This window comes from Arvicola amphibius, chromosome 18, assembly GCF_903992535.2.
Source record: "Arvicola amphibius chromosome 18, mArvAmp1.2, whole genome shotgun sequence".
NCBI lineage: Eukaryota > Metazoa > Chordata > Mammalia > Rodentia > Cricetidae > Arvicola > Arvicola amphibius.
The window spans coordinates 27,835,124-27,862,425 of record NC_052064.1 but is presented as its reverse complement, the minus strand read 5'-3'; the positions used below and the strand labels follow the sequence as shown (position 1 = coordinate 27,862,425).

Below are 27,302 nucleotides of genomic sequence, written 5' to 3'. Positions count from 1 at the left end.
CACTGACCACGCTGTTTAATGCCACCCCACCTCCACCCTAGCAGTTCAGACTTCCCTGTCCTGTGTCCTGCCCACCACCTGCCCCATTCCATAACACATGCCGACTCCCAGCCTGTTGGGAAGCTTGTTTGTTATGCTTCTTATTGTCCATCTTCCACCGGGAAGATTTCCCTTTTTCCTTTGTTTATCTTCAGGTGCCGAGAACAATATCTGACACATTGTTCTCAGCATTTCAGAATCTGTGAAGTATTGAATTCAAGAGTCTAATTTGTGCTTTATTTCTGTTGACTCAAGACAGTTTCCTTCAGGGCTTAATATATGTTGAAGACTACGTGGGTGCCCTTTCCCTTCCAAGGTACTGCTGGAAAGGACCTGATCTAATTTCATAACACAGTTTTGGAGGAAACGGGCTTCCTCTCATTCCCCTCGGCTTCTCTATGGTGTCTGAACTTTAGTGAGCATATTACCTAGTGTCCCTGTTAAATATTGGTATTCTACAAAAACAAAGAAAACAACACCCCCAGGAGAAAAAGAGACGGAGGAGTTGAGTTTTTCCCAAAATTAAATTTCCTCACGCTGTGAAGGAGACTACCTAAAAAGTGAGAAGACAATACAGAGGACAGGGACAGTGCCTGTTAGCCGCGCTGTGGTGAGTGTGAAGTGCCCACAACACACCAGAAAGTATTGCAGCTGAGCGCACCATACTAAAACCCAGCACTTGGGATGCTAATTTTCCAAAGAAGGCCCTAAGCGTGAGTTAGAGAAAGGGGTGGGGCAGGCACGCGAGAGAGCATGCTATCAAAGCACCCCTTCCTGAAGAAAGATCTCCTGTCCTGTCCAATTAGAGCCCCTTTGATATCACCTAGCAATAATTGTCTCCTTCAAGGCCCAGTCGCAAGCGTTGGGATGTATAATTCTGTCCAAAATGAACTATGACTGCAGGACAGTAATATCAGCATGAAGGAATAATTGTCGAAGACAGAAAACTTGCTTATTTATTGTGCTCCAAATCGCATGCATATAATATTTATTGTAATATATTGCTTCTGGAATCGATTTCACCGGAAATGTTTTAGACGTCTACCACGTGTCTGAAGCAACTGTCCCCTGATCCAAGACAATCTTCAAAAAAAAAATTTACTTAAAAACCTAGCAAATAATTTACCAATAAAAAGTTACCTATCTAGGAAAAAAGCAATGTGTTGGGAAGGGAGCTGACAGACACTGGCTCCCAGTGATCATATTCTGCGACCTGAGCCTGAGCAGTCAGTCGAGGAACTCACTCACCTCAGGGCCTCAGTCCCTTTGCAGACACCCAGTCCCATCAGCCTCTGCAAATTGCTTTCTAAAGTTTATTTGCTTATTAATTTTGAGATTATGATATAATTACAATATTTCTCCTTTCCCTTTTTTTCCCCCAAATCCTCCCATATACCCCTTCTCAGGTCCTCTTCAAATCCATGGCCTCTTTTTTCATTAATTATTATTGCATGCATATTATATATAATATATACACACACATATATATGTATGTATGTGTGTATACACACACACACACACACATATTCCTAAACATAACCTGTTCAGTCTTTATAATGTTACTTGTATGGATTTTTCCGGGATGACCGTTTGGCACTGAACCATTTGATTTGTTCCTTCGTGCCCCAACCATCTCTCATGCTTCCGTTTCTCCTCAGTTGCCTGTGGGTCTTTGTGTAGGGTTTCATCCTGGTGGGCTGCTCCTTGTCAGTCTGACGTGTCTATTAGTGGCATCCTGTGTAGCTCATATTTGGGCACTTATGTTGGTGGGACCTTGTGTACGTTGCTTCTGGTGTTACTAGGAAACACAGCCTCGCAGCAGACTTTCTGATCCTCCGGTTCTTAGGCCTCTCCACCCTTTTCCACGGTGTTCTCAGAGCCTCAGGTGTGGGGTGTTTGCAGATGTATTCATTCGGATCGGGCTCCACAGTTCGGCGTTTTTATTGGTTGTGGTTTCCTGTAGTGGTTCGCATCTGTTGCAAAGATAAGTCTCCTTGATGAGGGAGTGAAACTATGTTACCTTGAGAATAAGGACACATTTATCGATTGCTGGTAGAGATTGTGCTGGTTTAGGAAGTTAGTGGTTGTAGGTTCTCCTGCAATAACTAGGACCTCATCGCACCGAGGAGCTGGCGAGGTTTCCAGTACCAGGCATGGTTTCTCCAGCTGAGTAGGTCTTGAGTACCACTAGGGAGCTATGGGTCGTCCCCAAGCTAAGCACACCACAGCTGCACCCTAGGGTTATCATACCATGCTGCTCACTCATGTGCTGCACAGACCCCATGGCTGGGTCGTCCCCAAGCTAAGCACACCACAGCTGCACCCTAGGGTTCTCATACCGTGCTGCTCACTCACGTGCTGCACAGACCCCATGGCTGGGCGCAGATTCCTCTTCATTCAGTGTCACGGAAGGTGACTATTGCATCAAGTAGACACAATTAAAATTAATATTTAAACTTTATTAGGACATAGTCTTTACATATGCTTTGGATGAAACTTGTGGCTATTTCATGACAGTATTTTATACTATCTACTTGGTGTTTTATAATTTACACAGAATAAATAAGCGGACTTAAAAATATTATTCTTAAAGCCACTTTTTAAAATTATGCAGGTCCTCAGAGTATATTATGATCGCCTTCTGGATAACGCTGACAGAAGCTGGCTTATTAACTACATACAAGAAGTTCTGAGAAACTACATGCAGGAAGATTTTCATGAACTCTTTAGCAACTTGGATTTCGATTATGATGGCATTGTGGAAGAAGATGACTTAAGAAGTTTAATGTTTTGTGATTTTCACGACCCGAGGAGGGAGGATACCTGCTACAGGGAAATCGCAAACGTGGATTTACTTCGGATGATCGTAGAAAGCCACCTCGAAGAATACAACAACATGAGCAAAAAACCCATGAACCTGGTCTTATTTCGGTTTGCCATCGAACACATCAGTAGGATCTCTCGGATCTTGAAGCAGCCGAGGAGCCACGCTCTCCTGGTGGGCGTTGGCGGGAGCGGAAGACAGTCAGTCACCCGGCTGGCCGCCCACATGGCCGACTTCTCCGTCTTCCAGGTGGAGATCTCCAAGGGCTACGGGGGCAACGAGTGGCGGGAAGATTTAAAAGTGATCTTACGGAAGTGCGCGGAAGGCGACATGCAGGGGGTCTTCCTGTTCACGGACACGCAGATCAAAAGAGAGTCGTTCCTGGAAGACATCAACAACCTGCTAAATGCTGGGGAGGTTCCAAACCTCTTTGCTCTGGACGAGAAGCAGGAGATCTGCGAGAAGATGCGCCAGTTGGATCGCCAGAGGGACAAAACCAAGCAAACGGATGGGAGCCCCATTGCCCTCTTCAACATGTTCATCGAGCGCTGCCGCAACCAGCTGCACGTGGTCCTGGCCATGAGCCCCATCGGAGATGCCTTTCGGATCCGTCTCAGGAAATTCCCCGCCCTGGTTAACTGCTGTACCATCGACTGGTTCCAGGTATGTATGTCCACATGAAATTTGGAGAGACACCTAGAAATGTTGAATCTCCATCATCGTGAAATAGTTTTTGACCCCACCCCAAAGTGTAGGTTAGCGAGTCTTTAATTTTATCATTATGTGTCGTATGCAGTTATAGCAACATACATCATTACAAGATTTCATTCATTAATCTAAATGCATTACAGAAAGTGTTAGAATTAACCTGTCCTTGTATCAGGGTCCCGATAGGAAACAGCATAGCAGAGCTTGGGAAGGGACCCATCAAAGAAGCACAGGTAGGGTTAGGGGAGCCAAGCGGGCATGGTGGGAAAAGACTTGTAGAACTGAGCTACAGACCCACCTTCTGGCTCGCTCCACCCTCTGCGCTGTTTACAGAGCCCAAGGAAAATCAGAAGGGAAAACACCATTGGGGATTTTTGTAGCAAAGTTCTGTCTCAGAAAGCAGGAAGCTGAAGGCACAGGGACAGAAGCTACAACAGGGATAGGGGAAAAGCAGCAGAGTGTATGAAAACTCAGAACCCCCTGGTTTACCTTTCAGTCACAGGGCAGACCCTGAAGGCACAGCACATGTGTGGCTGGAGTCCTGTATGTCGACCTAACCCAGCCGTTCGTGGTGTTGGAAAGTTATACAGACCTTTAGTGCCATGTCTTTTATTTCAGGCACGTGTCCTTTGCCTGCTCCTTTCTCGCTTTTACCAGATAACGCTGTAACAACTGTGCATATAAGGAGCAAAGGCTTTCTATAGAAAACTTTAAGAGAAAAGAAAAACTGACCCAAACCAAGACCCCGATAGAGATATGGATGGTAAAATTGGGGCTTGGGGAAGGACAGATCAGTTAGGGTGAAGGAGCCCAGGGAAGTGGCCCGGTTGAGGTCAGAAAGGTAGGCAGGGCCAGTTCAGACAAAGATCTGCAAGTGGGTTTGGATCTTACCACACGTGCACTGGGCAGACTTCCGGGGTTGGACCGGGAAGTGTGCCATGGGTGCAGCTTTGCAGTTTGAAAAGTTAGTTTTTTGTCTTTACCGGAGTGAAGACAGGGACGGTCACGGTGGCCCACACCGGCTGACGATAGCAGGAGCTTGAGTTCGGGCAGTGGTGGTGTGGGAAGAAGGAAAGCAGTTGAGAAGTTATTTCAGGAGGAGCGGATGGAGGAAGTCCAGGGCCTTGATGTCTACCGAGTTGAGGAAGAATCCGGCTCGGCTGGGGAGGGAGGAACTGTGGCGGTGCAGGCTTGTTGACTTGGAACTGTCGTTGAGCTATCTGAGGGACATCATCGAGGTGGTCATTTGTGTGACTCAGTTGTTTAGGGGAGGATTAAATGAAAGAATACACGTCACACAAAGAAAAGCACACACTGAGTTCAGATCCTCCTTTTTCTTTATCCCGTCGACACTCAGTAACAATTTATCTGATGCCAGAGCACACTGGACAGGGTCGCTACCTGCACTAGCTGACACCATTCTGTCCTAAGCGGGCAAGGGCAGGAAGAAAGCTCTCTGTGGAGCCTTTCCACTCCACTTTGTCTCTAGTCCATGATGCACAAAAGACTGCAGCAACGACCCGATAGTACTAGTGACCTTGATCAACTGCTGATGTATTCATTTTAAATTCAGTCGTGGCCGGAAGACGCACTGGAAGCAGTGGCGTCGCGGTTCCTGGAAGAAATCGAAATGTCGGAGGAGATCCGAGAGGGCTGTATCGAGATGTGCAAGAGCTTCCACACGTCCACCATCAACTTATCGACGTCGTTCCACAATGAGCTGCAGAGATACAACTACGTGACTCCCACCTCCTATCTGGAGCTCATCTCCACCTTCAAACTCTTGCTGGAAAAGAAAAGAAAGTAAGGATGAAAAATTCTGGTTTTAAGTACGCTATGAACATTTAAATATGTTTGTATAAACTGGCATAGCAATGATGGAATCACACACTTTCCCTATAAATATCCTGTTGTCGAAACTTTGAGATTCATTCCTTAGAGTCTGAGGGCAGGAAGCAGGTCTCGTTCTTAGGTTTGTTTACGTGGCCTAGTACACCGTCAATCTACCACTTCATTTCCCGCAGGAGTGAAGGCGGGACTGGGGAGGTGGCCGTATGAAGATCTGAATTTCAATCCCCAGAACCCAAGGGGAGACACAGAAACTGGGTGTGCTGGCACCCATTTATAAGGCTCAGTGCTGGAAGATGGAGACAGGCCAGTCTCCGAGGCCAGCTACCCCAGGTGGATGGCTCTTGAGGAATGGCAGCTCAGACTTGAGCACTGGCTGCAAAACCACCAGGCACAGGTGTACCCTTGAGGCCATATGAATGCCCCCCACGTGTGGAAGAATGAAGGTGTGCCCTTTAGGGCAGGGGTAAATCCTGAGAATTCCTTGATGCTAATGTTGAATAAGGACCATTAGCAAGTGATTTCTTTCCCCTTTATTAGGGATAAGATGATTTATAAGTCTTCTCGTTGGGGTCTACACAGCCACAATTGCAGAGACAGACTTGATTTCCCTCTCTACTAACCTTCTATTTGAAAATGTCAGTATGGCGTGCAAGAGGCATAGGCCACAGCCGGTCTCAGCAGAAGTTTTCAGAGAAATTTGATCTCAAATTTCCTTTGGTTATAAAAATACTTGAAATGCACATTCTAAAATCTCTAACTTATTAATGTCAAGGGTGAAAGTTAAACAAGTTTTGAAAATTTTAGTGGCCTATGCTCCCTACAATGAGTGTCAACGTGAGTTCTTGGAAAAGTTGGTCCTAGACTTTCTTTGCTTCTGCAAATGAATACTGGGCTTGCACATTTGAAAATGTAAAACTTAGTAACATTCACCTTGAAAGTTGGAAATTGAGAAAACTGTGGTGATATCCCTGAAGGAAGTCTTTAGTCTCAAATGCTCCCTGAAGTGAATTTTGTGTCATATTTATTATTTTTGTGGCAGGAACACAAGCAAGACTTCATTGAGAGGCAAAGTAGCATCCCCTGCAGCAGGGGGCCTGGTAATGACTGACTTCGCATTTCTACCCTTGATGTATTTTTATCCTGGATTTAACAAATCAAGTTTAGTTACTTAAATGAATCTGGTGAATCAAACATCTATATATGAGCCATAAATTATACGTTATAAAATTCTGGAGATTTTTTAAACCTAAAACAGAGATCATAGTCTACAGATCAATTATATTATTTTTACAGTACTATTAACCTAATAGAGCAAATTCTTTTACATTTAAAAAATACTTAAAGCAGATTCCTTAACATGAAATATTAGTATGTCTTTCCATAATTAAACTCAAAGTCTCCCAGTGGCTCGTTCAAGAGCACAAGCATTTTGAAGTGTTGTTTCTCATATTGATCGAGATGGTACCCAGATACCGGCAGGACGTTTTTCATCCCCCACTTAGAGTGTCTATTGCTACATTATCCCAGGTCGTCCAGGTCCTTGCGGTCCACACCATACAGCCTTACCATTAGTAATGTTTCCACCTGTCTGATGACATCTACAGTTCCCACCCAGAGCTGCTATATGACTTGACAGGACTTCATTTATTTGGCTCTCAAGATTCTTTACCTAATAATGGGATCTTGCTTGTTCTTTACCTATGCTGGAGGACCATAGTTCTCAGAGATTAAATTTTGGATATCACCCGTAAACAAGGCTCTTATTTGTACACCCGCAGTGCTTAAGGTTATCCTAACTGAACACAAGGCTAAACTGGCAATATATAAACTTACAGGAAGGTTAAAAAGCCATGGCGGAGGGCATTTCAGATACTAGTGTTGCTCTTTCACTTTTTTTATCTTTTACATTTTCCCCTTCATAATTTCTTGCCAGCTAATTAAGATATAACTATATCATCTCTCCCTTCTCGTTCTTTCCTTCCTCTAATGCCTTCCATGGCCCCTCTTCTCAAGTTGATAGCCTTTTAAAATTATTTTTACACACACAGATACACCCACAATCAAATATATCCACACAACCTGGTGAGTCCATTTTTGCTATTTGCGTGTGATTTCTGGTCTGACCACTTCGTGTTAGCCAGCCAGTGAGAGGCTGGTTCTCCCAGTTGCCTGTACTTCTTTGTCTTAGGCAGGAGCCTGTGAGATTTTCCCCTTCCGCGTCAGCATGGGTCTGGGTTCTGTTGTTGTTCAGGTCTTGGTTTATGGAGTCACACAGAAGGCTTCTGGGCATCCGGGCTCTCTGTGTTGCCTTTTCTCTGATGTTCCCTGGGCCACAGCAGGAGCGGTGCCACTGATGGACCTGTCCCGTCCGCTGATCTTTGTGTGGTGTCCAGCTGTGGTTTTCTGGAACCGTCTCCACGTGCTGTAGGAAGAAGGCTAACTTTGATGAGGGGTGAGAGCTTCCCTGTCAAATATTCTTGCAAATGAAAATTTGTACGTTCCCTTTTAACTTTTGCTGGAATTCTTACCTTGCATTTGTGCTTCTTGAGCAGATTAAACTCCAGGTCTCTCTATATCCAGTTAGAACCTAGAAACAAGACATCATGGCACCTGCCAAAGAGTTGGCACTTAAAGCTGGCAGAGTCTTCTGGGATGAGTATTGTTACTGCCCCGTGCTGACAGGCGCAAACCTTCCTAGGGCTTGCTCCCAGGCGCTGGTGGAGGCTTCTTCACACACAGCACAGGACCGCAGGGACTCTGGCTTCTCTGCACCCTAGGGCTTGCTCCCAGGCGCTGGTGGAGGCTTCTTCTCACACAGCACAGGACCGCAGGGACTCTGGCTTCTCTGCACCCTAGGGCTTGCTCCCAGGCGCTGGTGGAGGCTTCTTCTCACACAGCACAGGACCGCAGGGACTCTGGCTTCTCTGCACCCTAGGGCTTGCTCCCAGGCGCTGGTGGAGGCTTCTTCTCACACAGCACAGGACCGCAGGGACTCTGGCTTCTCTGCCCACACTTTTGTCAGCTATTTTGCTTTTGCAGAAGAAATTCAACACATGATGAAAACGTGAATTTCTGAGTTTATCCTCCTTCTCTGTGGCAGCCTTTCCCACGGTTGTTTTTGTTCTTCCCTTTTTGGGTTACTTTATCTCCCTCAAGCTGTCTTCCTACTCCAGCTATTTTCTTGAGAATTTTTGAAACATGTCAAATTTTAAGATGAATTGTTGTAGATAAGGATATTTTTCTCAGTAGAGAACATATATGGACATGGGTAAGTATTTTAAAGAATATGAAAATAGTAAATTCTAAAGGACTTAAATTATTCATTTATTATATCCTTTAAAAACCAGCTTGCAGAAAAATGTTGAGTTTTAATATCAGTCTCAATTGTCCCTTTTGTCTTAATAAAAAAACTACTATTTCAAGATGTGATACATTTTTAAATTCAAATACATTTAAACACAGGTCTCCCTGTCATACCCTAGGCTAATACAGCCCTGACTGGATAGCTTCAACTTTTCCAACTACTGGGAAGATAGAATCTATTTTAAGTACATTTTCATCTCTGGCGATATTCAAAATGATGTATGTGGGGCATTGAAGTCTTTTTGAAGGAAGTGATTATTAAAAAACAAACAGCCTATAGAATTGTTGAAAGTAATTCACCAAGGTGACAAGGTGACTGGCCGGTGTTACAGGGGGAGTGTCCAGTCTGTGCAGGTGGCCCTTTGCCTTGTTACCAGTGAGCTCGTTTATCCTCGGAGTTTTCGTCCTGTGCCTGGAGGCACTGAAAACTCAGAGAGGACTAAGATGCGGTGTTTGGTTGTGATTGCGCATTATCCGGCTCTGATGGGTTCACGGTTCACCATCAGCTAACGCCTGTGAAGGGCGCCGCGTAGACCAAACTGAGGCGGTAAGCAGGTCCCGGCGTCTCACCGCGTCTCCTCCCGTCCCTTTGCTTGCAGCGAAGTGATGAAGATGAAGAAGAGGTACGAAGTGGGCCTGGACAAGCTGGACTCAGCCGCCTCGCAGGTGGCCACCATGCAGATCGAGCTGGAGGCTCTGCACCCGCAGCTGAAGGTCGCCAGCCGGGAGGTGGACGACATGATGATCATCATCGAGAGGGAGTCCATGGAGGTCGCCAAGACCGAGAAGATCGTGAAAGCCGACGAGACCATCGCCAACGATCAAGCCATGGCCGCCAAAGCCATCAAGGACGAGTGCGACGCCGACCTGGCGGGGGCCCTGCCCATCCTGGAGTCGGCGCTGGCCGCCCTCGACACCCTGACCGCGCAGGTGAGGACCGTGCGGATGGCGACCGCGGCCGGCGTCACCACGACTGCACCGCCACTGCTTTGTTTTAAAAATTTATTATTGTGCCGGGCGGTGGTGGCGCACACCTTTAATCCCAGCACTCGGGAGGCAGAGGCAGGCGGATCTCTGAGTTCGAGGCCAGCCTGGTCTACAAGAGCTAGTTCCAGGACAGGCCCTAGAAACTACAGGGAAACCCTGTCTCGAAAAACCAAAAAAAAAAAAAAAAAATTTATTATTGCTGTTTTTATTTTTTTATTATTTTTTTACTGCTGTTTTTAGAGATTTCTTTATTTTTGTTAGTTCTTCAAGAATTCCATACACTGCATTTGGTCATATCCACCCCTCTCTCAACCCTTCCCAGTCTCGTCCCCGATCCCCATCAATGGCAGCTCTTTCCAGAGCTTTCTGCCACTCTCTACTATAATTTCCTCCCAGTGAACGTGTGCCAAAATCCTTGCCATGGTTCTACCCTTGCCACCATTTCTACCCAACGCAGAAAACAGGCTTCTGTGTAGCTTAAGGCTTAGTTTGAAAGTCTGAGATTATTGCTATGACCATAATGAAGACATGAGTGCACCTTTATTTCTACGTTGCTTTTCCAGGATATCACCGTGGTGAAGTCCATGAAGAGCCCCCCTGCTGGCGTCAAGCTTGTCATGGAGGCGATCTGCATATTGAAGGGCATCAAAGCCGACAAAATCCCCGACCCAACAGGTTCGGGGAAGAAAATTGAGGATTTCTGGGGCCCGGCTAAGAGACTTCTTGGTGACATAAGGTTCCTGCAGTCACTTCATGAATACGACAAGGACAATATCCCTCCGGCATATATGAATATCATAAGGAAAAGTTACATTCCCAATCCAGACTTTGTTCCAGAGAAGATTCGGAACGCTTCCACAGCTGCCGAGGGGCTGTGCAAGTGGGTGATAGCAATGGATTCCTACGACAAGTAAGTGCTGGGCCTCACTGCGGTGTCGGGTTTGCTTGTCGGGTCGTGGGGACAGCAGGAAATCGGACACCTGTGGAAAAGAAAAGGTGATCGAGACACGTGTGTCTGAACGGCTCTTTTCATTCTTGCCGGAACCCAGATCACAGCAACTAAAAAGAATATGTAGTCTAATGATTTTCAAAGTTTTGAGACTTTAAATTACTCTTGACTAAAACATCCCTAAAGTTTTTCCAAAGCTTTTTTTTTTGACTGTAAAAAATGTAATTGAAGAATTTATAAACATCTATTAATTCATTTAAAAATAGCAAAATTATGGCATGATAACTAAAGCAAATTATTTTATATCTCATTAATGTAAGTTTTATTTAAAACAAGGAAAAAGACAGGGTGTGGTTGAGTGGGAGAGCACTTGCCTACCTTGTACAAGGGCAAAGGATCTAGTCCCAACATCATGGGGCACAGATATTTGGACTGTGAAGACCGCTCAGTCTGTAACATGCTTGCCTTACACGCATGAGAGCCCATGTTCAACCCACACCGTGGAAGAGAAGCCAAGCATGGTGGCACTCTCGTGGAGTCTCAACACTGCGCAGGCAGTGACAGGTGGATCTTTGACCTCTGGAACTTGCTGGCCAGCTATCTTAGCCTACTTTTCAAGTTCCTGGACAGCCTGGGAGACTGTTTCTGTGGAATGACACTAGAGGTTTTCCTCTTGTCTCCACATTCAAGCGCATGCATGTGTGCCAGCACCTGCACACACAAAAGTGCCTATGCACATAAATATGCACACATACTGTATGTGCACACATATGCACACATGCTGTATGTATACACATGGAAGGGGGAATTTGGAAGATTTTACATACCTTGAAGTCTTTTCAAAGTATGTTTTTGTGTGTGTGTGTCTGGAGCATATGTATGTGTTTGCATGGGTGTGCATGTGAGTACATGTGCATGTGTGTGCATGTGGAGGCCAGAGGTCATCTTCTGCAGCAGGCACTCTGTGAAAGTAAATATATGTATGTATATATCATATATACGCATATATACACATATATGTTTATGCAAAAACACACATACATATATATGTGCTACATATGTCTCAGATCAACCACTGTACTCTCAGCTTAAGCCCCCTGCTGCTCAAACTTCCCATGAATCTCTATCCAGCACAGTTCTGTGTGGCACCCTCTGTAGCAGGGTATTCCCAGGCTCTGTGGCTTGTGATTTCTTTTTTCCTATTTATTGTCTTTAATAAACTGGAGTGACTAGGTCTCAAACAATAGGTGCCCTCTTGCAGGGTGGTGTGTAGGTATTGCGCACTGAGACAAGAAGAGCAATGTGTCGATTGCTTGCCCAGGGCTGGCCTGCCATGTGGAAGGAGCCCCTACCACAGTGACTCCCCACACTGAACTAAAGCCCTGTGAAACTGTAGATTGGAGGTGGGCCAGAAAGGCCAGTTTGTTGTGCTGAGCGCTGCCAGGCCCCTTTGTGGTTGGGGGCTCCCTTTCTTTTCTCTGCATTGTCTACTTCTCCACGATTTGTAGCTACTCTGTTGGATTTGGGTATGTGTTTACTGTTTTTGTTTGTTTCAATACAGGGCCCACTAAGAGCCCTAGCTGGTCTCGAACTGCCTGTCAGCAGGCTGGCCTCCAACTTCTAGTAACCCTCCTGCCTTTGTCTCCTGAGTGTAGCAGATGCTTGACCAACTCCTACCTCCTCTTTCTGGATTCCCAGTGCTCTCTCCTTCTCACCCTTCCCCTCCTTTGCCCTCCCCTCCCCTTCCCTCTCTTGTTTGTTGCCTTTACCTTTCCCAGTCCCAGAGTCACTCAGAGGTAGCCCCTAATCTGCCATCTTACGCCTCAAGTCATAATGATCATTTCTTATACTTTGTATCCGATGATTCTGAGAGAAAATGTGGAATGTAGAAATCAGTGTACATTCTGTGTAAAGAAGGGTTTTGAGTCTTTGTAAACAGCATTAGAACGGTCCCTATAATGTTCAGAGGAATTTAATTTCTTAACTTTATTGTTTCGTAGAGTGGCAAAAATTGTAGCTCCCAAAAAGATAAAACTGGCTGCGGCTGAAGGGGAGCTGAAAATCGCTATGGACGGTCTCAGGAAGAAGCAGGCCGCCCTGCATGAGGTCCAGGACAAGCTGGCCAAGCTTCAGGACACTCTTGAGCTGAACAAGCAGAAGAAAGCCGACCTAGAGAACCAGGTGTGTGCCGCCGCAAATGGGAGAGGATCCTCACGTAGGGGCCAGGACTTGCCAGCCCTGTTTTATTCACGGACAGCCTAACTTCTAGTCATGGCCTGGCTTGTCTGCACACTTCAGTGACACATGGGGTTTCTCTGTGTAGCCCTGGCTGTCCTGGAACTCACTCTGTAGATCAGGCTGGCCTTGAACTCAGAGATCCGCCTGCCTCTGCCTCCTGAGTGCTGGGATTATAGGCGTGGGCCACTTCCTTCTTCTCTAAAATCTGCCCTGTAATCTGTACCTGAACACAGACAGGACATGGTGTCAGTCTTTAAGACGTAACCTGTTGTTGGGCAGATTACATTTTCTTTAAGTAAGGTAGTGTAAGAGAGAGAGTATGCTGGGAACAAATTGCTCGGCTTGGCTGTGCCTTTGACATTTTCAGGTTTTTGTAATTAAAAATGTTGGAAAAATTTTAAATGAACACATGCCTAAGTTTATAGTAAATGTCTGTTTGGGGAGGAAGAAGAAGTCATGGGGAAAAAGGAAGTTGCCGGAATGTTTTCTTTAGGATTTTCTGATGGCAACGTGATTGTGTTCTGTGATCAGATTCACTGGGAAACTGAGAGACTAGAGATCTGTTAAAGCAGGAAAGTGGGGTAAGAAAGGCTAATTTGCGGAACATCAAAATTATGCCCCATTACAAACCTTGGCTTTTTCAGGTCTGTCTGTAGGTGAATCGATATTTTATATCTTTTGATTTTAAACAATGGTTACTAGTATTGGGAAAATACATAAGACAAGTTCTTACTCTGAAGTCACATAAATGTCTAACTGATCATTGAGTTCTTCATTATAAAATTTCACAGTCTGAATTCAAAAATAAACTTGACTTATCGTCTTTTATAAATAATGATATTTGCCTTTCTGGGTCTGGACTACTTCATTCAATGTAATCTTTTCTAGGTCCATCCATTTACCTGCAAATTTCATGATCTCATTTTTCTTCACATCCGAGTAGTCTCCATTGTGTATATGTACCACATTTTCATTATTAATTTGCCTGTTGAAGGACTTTAGATTGCTTCCATTCCCCGACTATGGCGAATAGGACAGCAATGAACACAGCTCCTCACGTGGCCCAGAGAGGCCAGTGCCCTGTGTTCTCTCATCTGTTTCCTAGCTCTGAGGCCTCCCATGCAAGTGTAACTACTACCCTTATCAAGAAGATCCTCGTTACAGCAAGTGGAGACTCTCACAGAAACCGCAATTGGACACAATGCAGAGAGAAACCAATTGTGGTGGCCCAGCCACAGTGGCTACTTTACACTGTAACTCCTGCATCAATGGCCACTTTACACTGTAACTCCTACATCAATGGCCACTTTACACTGTAACTCCTACATCAATGGCCACTTTACACTGTAACTCCTACATCAATGGCCACTTTACACTGTAACTCCTGCATCAATGGCCACTTTACACTGTAACTCCTACATCAATGGCCACTTTACACTGTAACTCCTACATCAATGGCCACTTTACACTGTAACTCCTACATCAATGGCCACTTTACACTGTAACTCCTACATCAATGGCTGCTTCTACACTGTAACTCCTGCATCAATGGCCACTTTACACTGTAACTCCTACATCAATGGCCACTTTACACTGTAACTCCTACATCAATGGCTGCTTCTACACTGTAACTCCTACATCAATGGCTGCTTCTACACTGTAACTCCTACATCAATGGCTGCTTCTACACTGTAACTCCTGCATCAATGGCTGCTTCTACACTGTAACTCCTACATCAATGGCCACTTTACACTGTAACTCCTACATCAATGGCCACTTTACACTGTAACTCCTACATCAATGGCTGCTTCTACACTGTAACTCCTGCATCAGTGGCTCAGGAAACATGGGAGAAGAGGGAGCAGAAAGATTGTAAGGGCAGAACACCAAGGAGTCTGCTGTGAAACCTCTCTCCTAGGAACGGTTGCATAAACAAGGCTGGGCTAACGGCAAGTTCAGTAGACCTGCTAAAGGGAAAGATTATGAGTTTCCTCTCCTAGACAGAGACCTGCAAGCAGAGAGGGGGAGAATTAGCCTTGCCCAGGGATGAGCCCCCTTATCAGTTGTCAAATTCAGAGGGATCGGCCTTGAAACCATGTACACACCAATAAGAAAAAGTGGACTCAGCAAGTTATGTGTACACACACACACACACACACACACACACATATGTAACAATAATTAAGAAAAGGAGGCTATCAGTCTGAGAGGAAGGGACATGGGAGGAGCTAGAGGGAAGTGATACAATTCTACTTTTGAGACAGGGTTTCCCTGTAGCTTTGGCACCTGTCCTGGAACTAGCTCTTGTAGACCAGGCTGGCCTCGAACTCACAGAGATCCGCTTGCCTCTGCCTCCCGAATGCTGGGATTGATGCTCCCTCGGAAGTTTAACTGCGAGTGTCTGCAAGGACGGCACCATTCAACACCTTGAACGATTGTGCTTTGTAAATAAGTGTAAGCTGCTAAAACTCTTAACCTCTCAAAGCAGCCTTAAACCAACTCTGTGAGCGGAGGAGAAACATTTATAAAATATTTAAAGCACAGTACTCATGTTGGACCCCTGGCTCTTGTTCACGCTGTGCAAATGTTCTTCTAGCCTGCTTCATCCTGAGGCCCCATTTTTTTTTTTTTTTTGTCGGATCACTTTAAAGCATCTGTATTTGTAGGAGACTGTTTTTTTATTAATCTCAGTCTCCCGTGTTGAAGTTCATTTCCTTAGGGTTAGCCTGTACTATTATATACTAAATACTCCGTAGGAATTCCCAGAACTTTGTTGAAGTTATCCGTACCGCAGCGAGATGCATCACGCTTTTCTTTTTAAAAGCGCTTTGTTGGAACTTCGGGCTAGTCTTTGTTGGAACTGAGAAAAGCTAGTCTGTAACTGAGAAAAGCTATGTCTTGAGTTTGGAACGCTGCAGAATTTTCAGCTTATTTTATTTGCCCATGTTGATAAAAGCTCCCCTTTTCTTTTTTGAGGTTGATCTGTGCAGCAAAAAGCTGGAGCGAGCCGAGCAGCTGATTGGGGGCCTGGGAGGTGAGAAAACTCGCTGGAGCAACTCCGCCCTGGAGCTTGGGCAGCTGTACATCAACCTGACAGGGGACATCCTCATCTCCTCGGGGGTTGTCGCCTACCTGGGGGCCTTTACGTCCTACTACAGACAGGTGAGGGGTGCCCCTGTGCCTCCCCCTTGCTTTCCCCTCTCTTTGCTACATCAGCTTTCGGTTGGTTTGCTTGTTATTGCCATTGTGGGGGAACTGGGGGGTATTTTTTCAGCTTTGTTTTACTTTAATTTTTGGTAAGAAAAAGCAAATTTAAATTATTTGTCCTTACCTGTTTTAGATATCCTATAAATTGCTTCATAGCCAAAACATGCTATATGAAACATTGTTTTAAAATCTAAAGGCTCTAGTGGTGGAATTCTTGTTCCTAAGTGGAAAGGACTCAGGTGTATGAGTGTGTGCCAGCGTGCACACCCATTCAGTGGGATGCATGTCTCCCCACCTCCTCTGCATGGGCCCCAATAAGTCATTCTAAAGCCGTGTCAGAGATTGAAACATTATAGAGACAATAGCACCTTCACCAAGGGCCTTATTGATTGTTTCCCTGGTGTACTTGAATATTGGGTCCACAGGGCTTCACTGAGGGCTTTCTCCTAAGTAGAACTGATTCTTCCTGCCTCCATTACCGTCCCTTTGTTTATTGAATTTTTAGAACACGCTATTTTAAAATCCTCACATGGAGCTTCTAGGAATAGCCTTTTCGCTTCAGAGGCCTCTGTATTTCCTTTCTAAGGTCACAGAGGCACCATAACCTTCAGATCCTCAGCTCGGCCAGTCTGTGTGTGCCTTGTTTGAATGAGCTCCCAGGTGCTGCGTTGCTGGCTCCTAGGCAGCTCAGCTGGCTAACGTTTAACTTAACTATCCGGATAGTGACGGATTAGTTTACTTGACGGTTTTAGTCATGGAAGTTTCTAAATCTTGGGACAATTCCCCAGAGCTATCAAGATACTCAGAGAGAGGGTGGGAAGAAGAACCGTGGCCACTTGACTCCACCCTACCTCAGCTTGGGACAATGGAAAGATTAGCAGGCACTCACACCCATCTCTGTCAGTTCAAAGTGTACTCCTGGGCATCTTCCCTGACCCCCACTGAACACTTATCTGCGGTTTGGGCAGCTAGAAATGCCACACCACACCACGACTGGCTCTCAGCTATTTTGCATGTTACCATAAGAGCCTGAAATGCATCTTTAAAAAGCACCAGGAAATCCTCTGAAGAGGATGGGAGCGTGGGGCAGGAGGACGCACAGAGAACCTTGTATAAGGTAGTGTTGACAACATCTTAAACAATAACGGTGGTGATATGGTATGGAAAGATGAGATTCTGACATGAGTGAGCACAGTGAGCCCTTGACAGAGGCCGGGGTGTCTCCCTGCTCACCAGGCGGCTCCCTACGAAGGGCAGAAACAGTCACTACCAATGGAAAAGCTTGAAGGGCGAAACGGTATCTCCCAACTGTAGTCTCCATCGGTTTCAGCCCCGGGTAAAGCCTGCGTTTCTGCCGTGTTGCCTGCCGAGCCCTGAGCTCAGTGATTTCCCTTTCTAGACTCTAGCACACCTGCAGGGCAGGGGCCAGCTGTTAGAGGTCCTCAGATTACCCAGGTTTCCCAGGGAAACCTCTTGTGAGGCACACAGGATTATCTAGATACATAATCCCCAGGAAGTACACGAAATCTAGCTAATCCCATTACCAACCCTTGCTCCAACTTGCTGCAACCCTTCCCCTAAAAACACCTGTCATGCACTCCTGGCTGTAGAACTCTGCTTTTCATTCATGCATTTGGGTTGTATTCTAACTTCCAAAGAAGCAATGTTCACACATAACATCCTATAATCATGAGACAGAGCCTGGCTCTAATGAAGTCATAAAAGATGGCATCCTTGGTAGATGAATAACTTGAAATTGTGTACTACTGCTGGGATGTAATGGGGGAAAGCAATGTCTTCTGTGATTTTATTACGAACGGAGATCTGGGACTTTCTAAATAACACTAACAACATAAGGTCATGAAGCCACCACCAATTCACTACTGTGACCTTTACGCGTAAAGCTGGAGCGTTGACAGCCCACTCAGTAAGAACCCGAGGGGGAGGATTGTGACAGCCACGCCCTTCCCAGCACCATCTGCATACACATAGGGCATCCCCATCCACCCCAAACAGGTGCCAGCTTCTTGTACATTCCCTTGTCTGCTTTGCTTATGGACATCCTCCTGTTGTCTGCTCCTATTCTCCTCTCAGTCATGTCTCTTACTATTTCTGTATCCCGCACTGAGCACTCTCCTGGTTCCTGGGCAGCATAACAACAGACCATTCCTCTAAATAGGGCAAGATTCAAAGTGTGGCCTGACCTTTGTAGAGCCCAGTAGCCTTAGGTGGGCCTTCCTAGAGAGCACCTGGGTGCCAGAAATAGATGTTTTCTGTGTCCTCTACCCGTTCCGTGGGTTTAGGTTTGTATTATAATACTATAGTGTTTTCTGTATATTTATAATCTAAATAAAATATGTACACTATATGGAGAACATGATTTAACTGTCAACTTGACACAATCTACAGTCACAAAGAGAGTCTCCATCAGGTTGGTCCATGAGCATGCCTGTGAGGGATTTTCTTAACTGGGTTAGTTGAGGTGAGTGGATCCACTCTGGACAGTAGGCTCTGGAGAAAGTGAGCTGAGCAGGAGAGGCATGCAGACAATCAACCTCACTCAGCTCTCAACTGTGGGTATGACAGCTACTCTATGTTCCTGCCACCTCGAATTTAATTGAGAACAAAATTACCTATTTTCCCCCATGCTGATCTTTCTTGTTATTTTATCTTAACAACAGAAATGAAGCTAAACCAGGGAGTGTCGGCTACTTTGTAAATTTAAACTTTAGAATATTGCACAGTAATTGTTCTTTCCAATACACAACACCAATTTTGTCACATGGTCCATCTAGGCTTTAGGTCACCGCTGATTACATTTAATTTTCATTTGAGTACTTTTTTTTTTTTGTCAAGACAGGGTTTCTCTGTAACTTTGGAACCTGTCCTGGAACTAGCTCTTGTAGACCAGGCTGGCCTCGAACTCACAGAGATCCGCCTGCCTCTGCCTCCCGAGTGCTGGGATTAAAGGCATGCGCCACCACCGCCCAGCACTTGGGTACTTTCTTAATTATAATTTTGAGGGAGGGTTGACACCTGTCTTAGATGGGGTTTTTATTGCTGTGAAGAGACACCGTGGTCATGGTGACTCTTATCAAGGAGAACATTCATGGGGCTGGCTTACAGTTTCACAGGTCTGCTCTATTATCATCATGGTGGGAAGCATGCAGGCATGCAGGCAGACATGATGTTGGAGAAGGAGTTGAGTGTCCTACATCCTGATCCACAGGCAACAGGAAGTGAACTGTGTCCCACACTGGGTATAACTGGAGCATATAAGACCTCAGAGCCCACCCCCACAGTGACACACTTCCTTCAACAACGGCAAACCTACTCCAGAAAGGCCACACATCCCTATAGGCCAAGCATTCAAACACACGAGTCTATGGGAGCCACACCTGTTCAGATCACCGCAACACACAAATCATTTCTGTGCGTCAGAACCAACAGTGGTTGGTTTTCTCAGTACGTAAACAGTTATTGAGGAGTTTAGGTAGGATCCCTTTGGCAACTGTCCACCGACTCAAGTCTGTATTTTTCTGTGACTACTTTAAAGAACCAAACCAAGGAGTGGTCAGAGCTCTGCAAAGGAAGAGACATCCCCTGCTCAGATGACTATTCTCTCATGGGCACTCTGGGAGAAGCTGTGACGATTCGAGCGTGGAACATTGCCGGATTACCCTCTGACTCGTTTTCCATCGATAATGGGATCATTATAATGTAAGAAAACCATCTTTTTCTCGCAAATGATCTTTAATATCTAATTAGTAGATATATTTATCTGCAAACCTTTTTAGCAATTTTATCTAGTAAATGTTCACAGTATCGAAATGTTTGCTAATTAACTGTATGAGATATGAACAATCTTGCTGTTAATATTATAATAAAAGAGCAGAGTTTTTATTCGCATAAAACACAAGTCCTCTTATAAAAAGTTAATAGATACACAGTGGCAGGTATTTGATACCAATCGTCCTCATTGTGCCAAAATCTGTCCTTGTCCCTGTTGTGGGGAAAGTTTGACTCATGGCTCATTCTGTGGGCTGACCAGAGCTTTCAGATCGTAACCGCCCTTCAGAGAATCTCCTGCTGATGAACAGACATGGAGACATGGAGATGGGGCCAGGGGACGCTAGGTGTCCAGGAACCCCCTCTTCTCCAGGTCACACGAGCCAACCTGTCTCACTGTGAGAACAGATATCTCTATTATTTCCAACTTGACAGCCTTGTCTTCTGACCTGGCCAAGTGTTTGGAGTGTAGGAGTGTGAGGAGCAGCACTGGCTCTTCGTAGCATCAGCAGGAGGCAGCTGGGCTCTGCCATCGGTAGGAAGCATCAGCAGGAGGCAGCTGGGCTCTGCCATCAGTAGGAAGCATCAGCAGGAGGCAGCTGGGCTCTGCCATCAGTAGGAAGCATCAGCAGGAGGCAGCTGGGCTCTGCCATCGGTAGGAAGCATTCAGCTCTGCGCTGCAGGACCCTTTGATTCCATTCATTTGTTTTTCTGCAGAAACAACCAAACAAACAACCAAACAAAAAGTTAGAATATAATTAACTTTGGAGGCTCTTAACACTTAAAAGTCCTTGACTTTCAAAAGTCAATGATGGGGTGACTATAATTGGATTGTATCTGGACATTTCTTGAATAAAGTATTATTTAACTGCTTGTTAAGTATACCAAACTCATAGGTAACTTAATTGTTTTGAAAAGCAGATTTTGACTTTTCTGTAGGAGAGAGGCATATTTATTTCAGTAGCTATAATCACTGAGAATGCCCACTCTTTCTCGTTCATATTTACGTGTTTGCGTGTGTTTGGAGATGAAAACAGCAGAACTCTCTGAAATGTACCTCTGTTAGCTGACCTGGACCGGTAGGTCATTCTTCAGTGACAAGGCCCTAAAGGGGAAGATGAGCAAGGGATGAGAAGGTGGAGAGGAGAGAAAAGTTTGGAATCAGGCGAGCTTGCACAAGCTGCTCATTCAAGCACATTTGTGAGGAAACACAGCATCTTATTAGGACAAATTCAACAAAAAGCATCTTACAGTGATGTGAAGTCAGTAGCAAGCTGATCGAGCAGGTTGCCCAAAGGCAACACCAGGTACCCGAGTGCAGCATAGACCTGGCACACAGTGACCCCTTGGGGTTGGGAAGAGCTGGGAATCCCCCTAGGTCCTGGCCCCAGGACATTACTGGCTCTGCCAAGTTAAGTTCCTTTTAGACAAGGAACTAAGGAAGTTCCTGCCTAAGGCCTCAAGGGAGGCCCTAGACCAGCCTAGCCCTCTGCGGTTAAATATTCACATCCTGGTCCTTCTGGGCCTGCTGCTGTGGAGGTGAATTATCATGAAAAGAAATCTGCAGTTTTCAAAAAACCTGAAGAGCATTAAATAAGAATTCTCTTTCCACAACCACTAAAGAACAAACTGTCCATGTTGGAAGCAGTAACTGCTAGCAGATGCCGGTTCCATTTGCAAACAATTGATTTTAAAGATTTATAAATTCAAAAATGTTTGAATGAGCTAGCTGAATGGGCTAGCTCAGCAGGTACCGGCTAGCTGTTGAGCTTGACAACCCAAGGACCCGCAAGGCTGAATGAGAAAACAGACTCCTGCAGGTTGTCCTTTGACCTCCACCAACACATACACACGTACAAGTGAATAAATAAACATCTACTTTTTCTTTTCCCCATCAATTTCAGCTCTGTATCTTTGTTGAAAACGTATTGTCCCTATGCATGTGGCTCTGCTGCTGGATTCTCTAGGCTGGCTATGATCCAGAACTGGATCATCTTGATTCTGGAAACTTTGGTTTAGTCTTGAGTCAGGTGATATCTTACATTTTTTGTTCTCTTTCAAGCAATCATTTTAACTGGTTGTTAACTCAATATAAATTTTAGAGTAAAATGTAAATATCTTTAAAAAAATATCCTCTTGAAATTGTATTGGCACTACATTGATATTCCTGACAACACTGATAGGCTGACTAGTTTCCTAACTGATGAGTGTACTAATCTCTCTACCTGCTTTAGGTCTTCAAGTAGTTTGCTGTTTTTTTTATGTATGCGTAGTATTTAATTTTTGTTTGCTCTTGTAAATGGTATTGATTTTTTGTTTGGCTATTAGCTGCTCGCATTAGGAATTCCTGCATTCTAGAAAAGATTATTTGCATACTGACTTTGTACCCTGCAACTTTAAGAACGCATCTGGTCTCTTATGTTGGCTTATTAGGATATTGTCTATTGGCAATCATGCTGTCTGCACATAGTGACACTTTAATTCCTTTCTAATCTGTGTGCCCTTCGCCTTTTTTCCCTTGGCTTATTGCACTGTCAATGGCTTCCACTGTGATGCTGCAAAGGGCTAATTAAATTGAACGCTGTTGGCCACGCAGGCTAAGGGGATGCAAGCACACTGAGCATCTCCAAGTCAATCCAGCTGCAGGCACCTTTACTGCTGCTGCTATATTGATTTCTCTGGATGAAAGAAAATCTCTTCTAGTCTGTGTGCTGTCTGGTTTTGTGTTGACTTGACACAAGCCAGAGTCATCAGGGAGGAAGGAACGTCACCTGAGAATGCCCTCCACGAGACCTGGTTGAAAGTATTTTCTTGATTAGTGCAGCCCGGCTGCAGTTGAAGACACCAGGACCACGGGACCAGGTTCAAGAACAGCAGCAGACAGGGACTCAAGCAAGCCTGAGCCTAGGAGACAACTACCATGGGCTGCATAGGGCGGAAGCTGTCCTCACTACTGTGTAGTGGGGCGCAGGGGCACAGCCAAGTCTTAGAGCCGGGACAGAACAAAAGACAGAGGGGCAAGAAATCCCTCCACTTTGCTTCTTGTCTGCCTGAGTGGGAATAGCCCCTCTGGCCTGTAGTCCTCAGCTTGGTATTTCCTTTGCTCCTCTGGCCGTCAGACTGGCAGTGAGCTGTGTCAGCTCCTTTCTTGGGTTGACAGCTCACAGTCCGCAGATCATAACGAGCTAACCGCAGTATTCACGAGAGCCAGTTCCTTAGAGTAAACAAATGCATGGCTAACCCCCGTCAGTCTGCTGTATCTAATGAGGCATCCGTTGCACACACAAACCCCTCGCTGATGGTAATGATGATTAAGTTTCAATATTTATACACAATTTTGGACACACCGGCACTTCATCGTTATCTCTTCATTTCTAAAATTCCGAGTTTTCCTGTATCACTTCCTGTCAAGGTAAAGTCCTTTAGCGTTTGCTTAAAACACAGCTGGTGAGGAGCAAAAGTGAACTTCTGTATTTTGCCTTTAGTCCTCCAGGATGGCTTTGCCGCACAGACTGCTGAGTTGGAAATCGTGTTCTCTTTGGTCATTTGGTTAGGAAGTGTCTGGAAAGGTTTTTGGTTCTTTTCCTGCCTTGGGTTTACATCGGTTTGTGACCGTTAGTGTTTCACGGCCCAGGGGAGGGTTCAGCTTGAGCATTTTCAAATACGTTTTCTACACTGGTCGCTCCCCTTGTCCTCCAGGGCCCGGGGCTGTAGAAGCTGAACCTTGCGGGGTTGTCTGACAAATCTCCCAGGCACTGTTTGTCCTGTTCGTTGTTGAGCTTTGCCCGTTTTGTGCTCAGCGGTCTGGAGGTGCACGGAGAGGTCCCCCCGTCTCCTTTTACTATTGAACCCACAGTAGAATGTTTGTTTCAGACATCGTCTTTCAATTCTAAAATTTCTCTTTCATTCATTTTATCTTTTTTACCTCAGTGATGAAATGTCTCTTCTCCATTTGCTATACTGTACTCACCCGCCTCCCAAAGGGTAATCCTGTTACCTGCTCCGAAGTTGTTTTTATTTCTGCTTTATTCAGGGTCTTTCGTTTCCTTGAGAAGCAAGTGCATTCTGGTTCTTTGTGTAATTAGTAACTTTTTCTAGAACTTTTGAATGTGAGCTCCTGTGTCCTGGTCACATCCTCTGGGCAAGACTGAGTTTGGTTTTAATAATTGGAGAGTCAGTTAATAACTGTCTTCTAGTTCTGATGCTTCCTCATGGCTGCCCAGACAGGAAAGCTTTGGCATGCTTTGTGGGGCTTCCTCGGCACACACTATCCAGAGGCTGGTCTAGGGCTTGGATTTATGTCCTAGTTTTAAGCCTTTGTTAGAACAAGTAAGCAGCAAACAGAACACAGCATCCGCCGCCCCCCCCCACTTCACCCCTCCCCACCCTAGCTCCACATTGAAGATACATGGTACCATGGCTGATCTTGGTCAGTATTGGAAGTCCTTTTCTCTGATTTTGAAATGCTGTTCACTGAGCCAGTGTTTTCTATACAGAGATAACCATGTGGAAAATTTAAATTTTTGAATGATTTAATTTCTATATTGTTTGCCAGGTATCTTTGCTATTTTAAATTAATGTTATTAAATATAATTATATTAAAACACATGAACTATAAAAGGAAAAATAGGAATCGGCATGTGCCCTTCCCTCGGAGGACTACACAATTCATTCGGGTGATGTAGCTGAGAAACGATAGATTTGCCATAATAGAGTATTACCGTTCTGGGAAGCCGCCGTAACTGTAATGAGGGTGGATTGCTAAAGAGATTCTGACAGGAGATCAAGAAAGGCCTTGTGGGCTCTTCAGTTTTGTGTTTTGTCCATTAAGGTTAGTGTCCTTGCAGGGAAAGAGGCGGGATAGGCTGTGGGGACAGTAATGACACTTGCTGCAGTGACACAGGCCATCTACACGTCCGGGAGAAAGGTGTCTGGAGAAACCAGCTCGAAGACCTACAGTTGCGGCTGCTGGGCTGCGAGAAACTGCCTATGGAAGCTGTGCAGTCTGTAGGATTTGGCGATGGTGCCTAAGTAGTCTAACATGCAATATGGGCACCAACGAGCGAGGCTGTCTTCCTTACTGCCTGAGCTACGTGTCTTGTATCATACTGTAACTTATGTGCTAAAAATAGGCTTACATTCAGTTTCAGAAGGAAAATTATCCAATGTAACATCCTGTCCCATCCCTATTTCCTTCCCCTCGGTCATTTTCCTTCACCCCCTCTGCTCGGCTAACGTTCTGCATGAATTTTCAGTGCTCCCTTTTAAAAGAGGGTGAAATATCTTGGCGGCATTGGCAGTGGCTCTGGCCAGTGTTTATTAAATGCTAAGTGCTGATTGCATTCCACACAAGATATGAGGCTACATGAGAGACTTCATCTCTCAAGAAGGCAGCAGACGCTGGCTGGCTTTTCGTGTTCACCAATCCTAGATGTAAATTTCATTTGACGGCTGCTGGTCTTGCTCTTGAAACCCCGTGCATGGGAATAAACCAGCAGGGATGAGCTCTCCCATGGTATGAACTTGACCTTCAGAAAAACTCATTTCTGTGCATGGGAAGCCCAGTCATAAGGCGGGTGTACAATGAGCTACATGCACATCATTAAATAGGCAAGTGTTTGAAACGAGGATGGGCCCGTGGTTGTGGTAACACTACGGTGTTCATAACTGTCATGCAGCTTGATGGTGGGAAGCTATACTGTTCTTTTTTTTTCTTAGATCATTACATCTTTTGTTTGTTTGTTTTCGAGATGGGGTTTCTTTGTGTAGCCCTGTCTGTCCTAGAACTCACTCTGTAGACCAGGCTGGCCTCTAACTCACAGAGATCCTCCTGCCTCTGCCTCCCTGAGTGCTGGGATTAAAGGCATGCACCACCAGCGCCCAGCAAGATTATTATTTCTTTACTGAAGAGATATAGAGATAGAGAAACTGACTATAAATGGATCAAATTCTTTTTTCTTTCTCTTATCCAGATCAGCACATAGGAACACACAGATGCTAAGGAGGTGAAGTGGCTGCCCAGGCCACAGGATTAATTAATGTCAAAACCTAGTGGGGAAGTGGAGCTTCACTGTAGCATATTTCGCTAGAGCAGCAAATACTTTGATTTTAACTTATTCGAGTTATGAATCATAAGCACATGATTTCAGGTTTAGAGACTGCAGTATTTCCAAAGGAGTGAAGGGATTTGTGTTAACTTTGTGAAATGGCCTCTGTAGCTTTTCTGGCAGTGCGCCTACTTCAAGGAAAGACAGGAAGATAATACTGAGGAAGGATAAACTTGCGGTCATGTGGAACTGGCTGTGCAGGAACTTGTTATGGCCTGAATCAGGTTCTCTCCCTCCGCTCTTCCAGGAATGCGAGAAGGTGGCCGCTGATGATAGACCCTCAAGGCCAGGCCAACAAGTGGATCAAGAACATGGAGAAAACCAACAGCCTTCAGCTCATTAAGCTCAACGACCCCGACTACGTCAGGACCCTGGAGAACTGCATCCAGTTCGGCACGCCTGGTACGTGGCTGAATCGCAAGCGCGTGCGTGGAAATGCCAGGACCAGCACAGTCAGCACACAAACATCTGTCAGGCTTGATGTTAAATGATGACTTTGCTGGTCTCGTCATTTATTGATAATCAAATGAGCACGTGAGGACCACCCCCCAGACAATTAACCCCTGGAAGACCAGGCGGTTTCCTTTGTTACAAAGTACATTTGTGGCGCCACCTCTAATTTAGATGTTTCAGTGGTTGTCCGCCATTTGCTTTTCTTCAGCTTTCATTATTAATATTTGGCAGCTAAAAAGCCCATTTACTATTAATAATTCCAATCCTATTTTAATGCAACAGTAGCTCCGCTTTCTGTTCCTTCTTGAATTATGCTACAAAAGTGGCGGGGGAAAGCGAGCGGGTTTTGCACGCCTCACTAGTTTCTGATATTCACGACGGAGAGATTAGAGAGATGATGGGATTGCTTTTAATCAAGGTCTTGTGCAGGCGTCACACTTGGCAACACGAAGCCTAGCATGCTTGTGATCTGAGCTAACTGGGGTCCTGCTTCAAGTCGGTGTAACTAAGCAAATGTAGCCAAATAAGGACAAGCACTTCTGAAGCTATAGCATATACAACCCCAGGAGAAGTTAGTTCATCAGGTCCCTCTTGCTGTGAGAGCTGTCTAGCTGTAAGAGTCGTAATAAGCATGCTAGCCATCCGATAACATCCATGTTTCCATGTTAATAATCTGCTTGCTTTCAAACTTCAATTATACTTTTTGGATTTTAGTATAAGCATGAAAGAAAAAAATTTAAATCTATTTATAAGGCTTTGTATCTATGGAATGGAGCACAGACATGCT

The 27,302-nt window shown here is 45.2% G+C and overlaps 1 protein-coding gene across 1 annotated transcript in view; it reads left to right on the top strand.

Annotated features, from left to right (window-relative positions):
* The window catches only part of Dnah7 (dynein axonemal heavy chain 7), a 218,972-nt gene that overhangs the window by 119,735 nt on the left and 71,935 nt on the right, over positions 1-27,302 (top strand). Inside the window, exons 41-48 of the mRNA XM_038315400.1 lie at positions 2,654-3,526; positions 5,145-5,374; positions 9,385-9,715; positions 10,336-10,682; positions 12,722-12,902; positions 15,936-16,121; positions 19,723-19,886; positions 26,310-26,464. Of these exons, the coding sequence (XP_038171328.1) occupies positions 2,654-3,526; positions 5,145-5,374; positions 9,385-9,715; positions 10,336-10,682; positions 12,722-12,902; positions 15,936-16,121; positions 19,723-19,886; positions 26,310-26,464 (2,467 nt within the window). The remainder of the gene's footprint in view (positions 1-2,653; positions 3,527-5,144; positions 5,375-9,384; positions 9,716-10,335; positions 10,683-12,721; positions 12,903-15,935; positions 16,122-19,722; positions 19,887-26,309; positions 26,465-27,302) is intronic.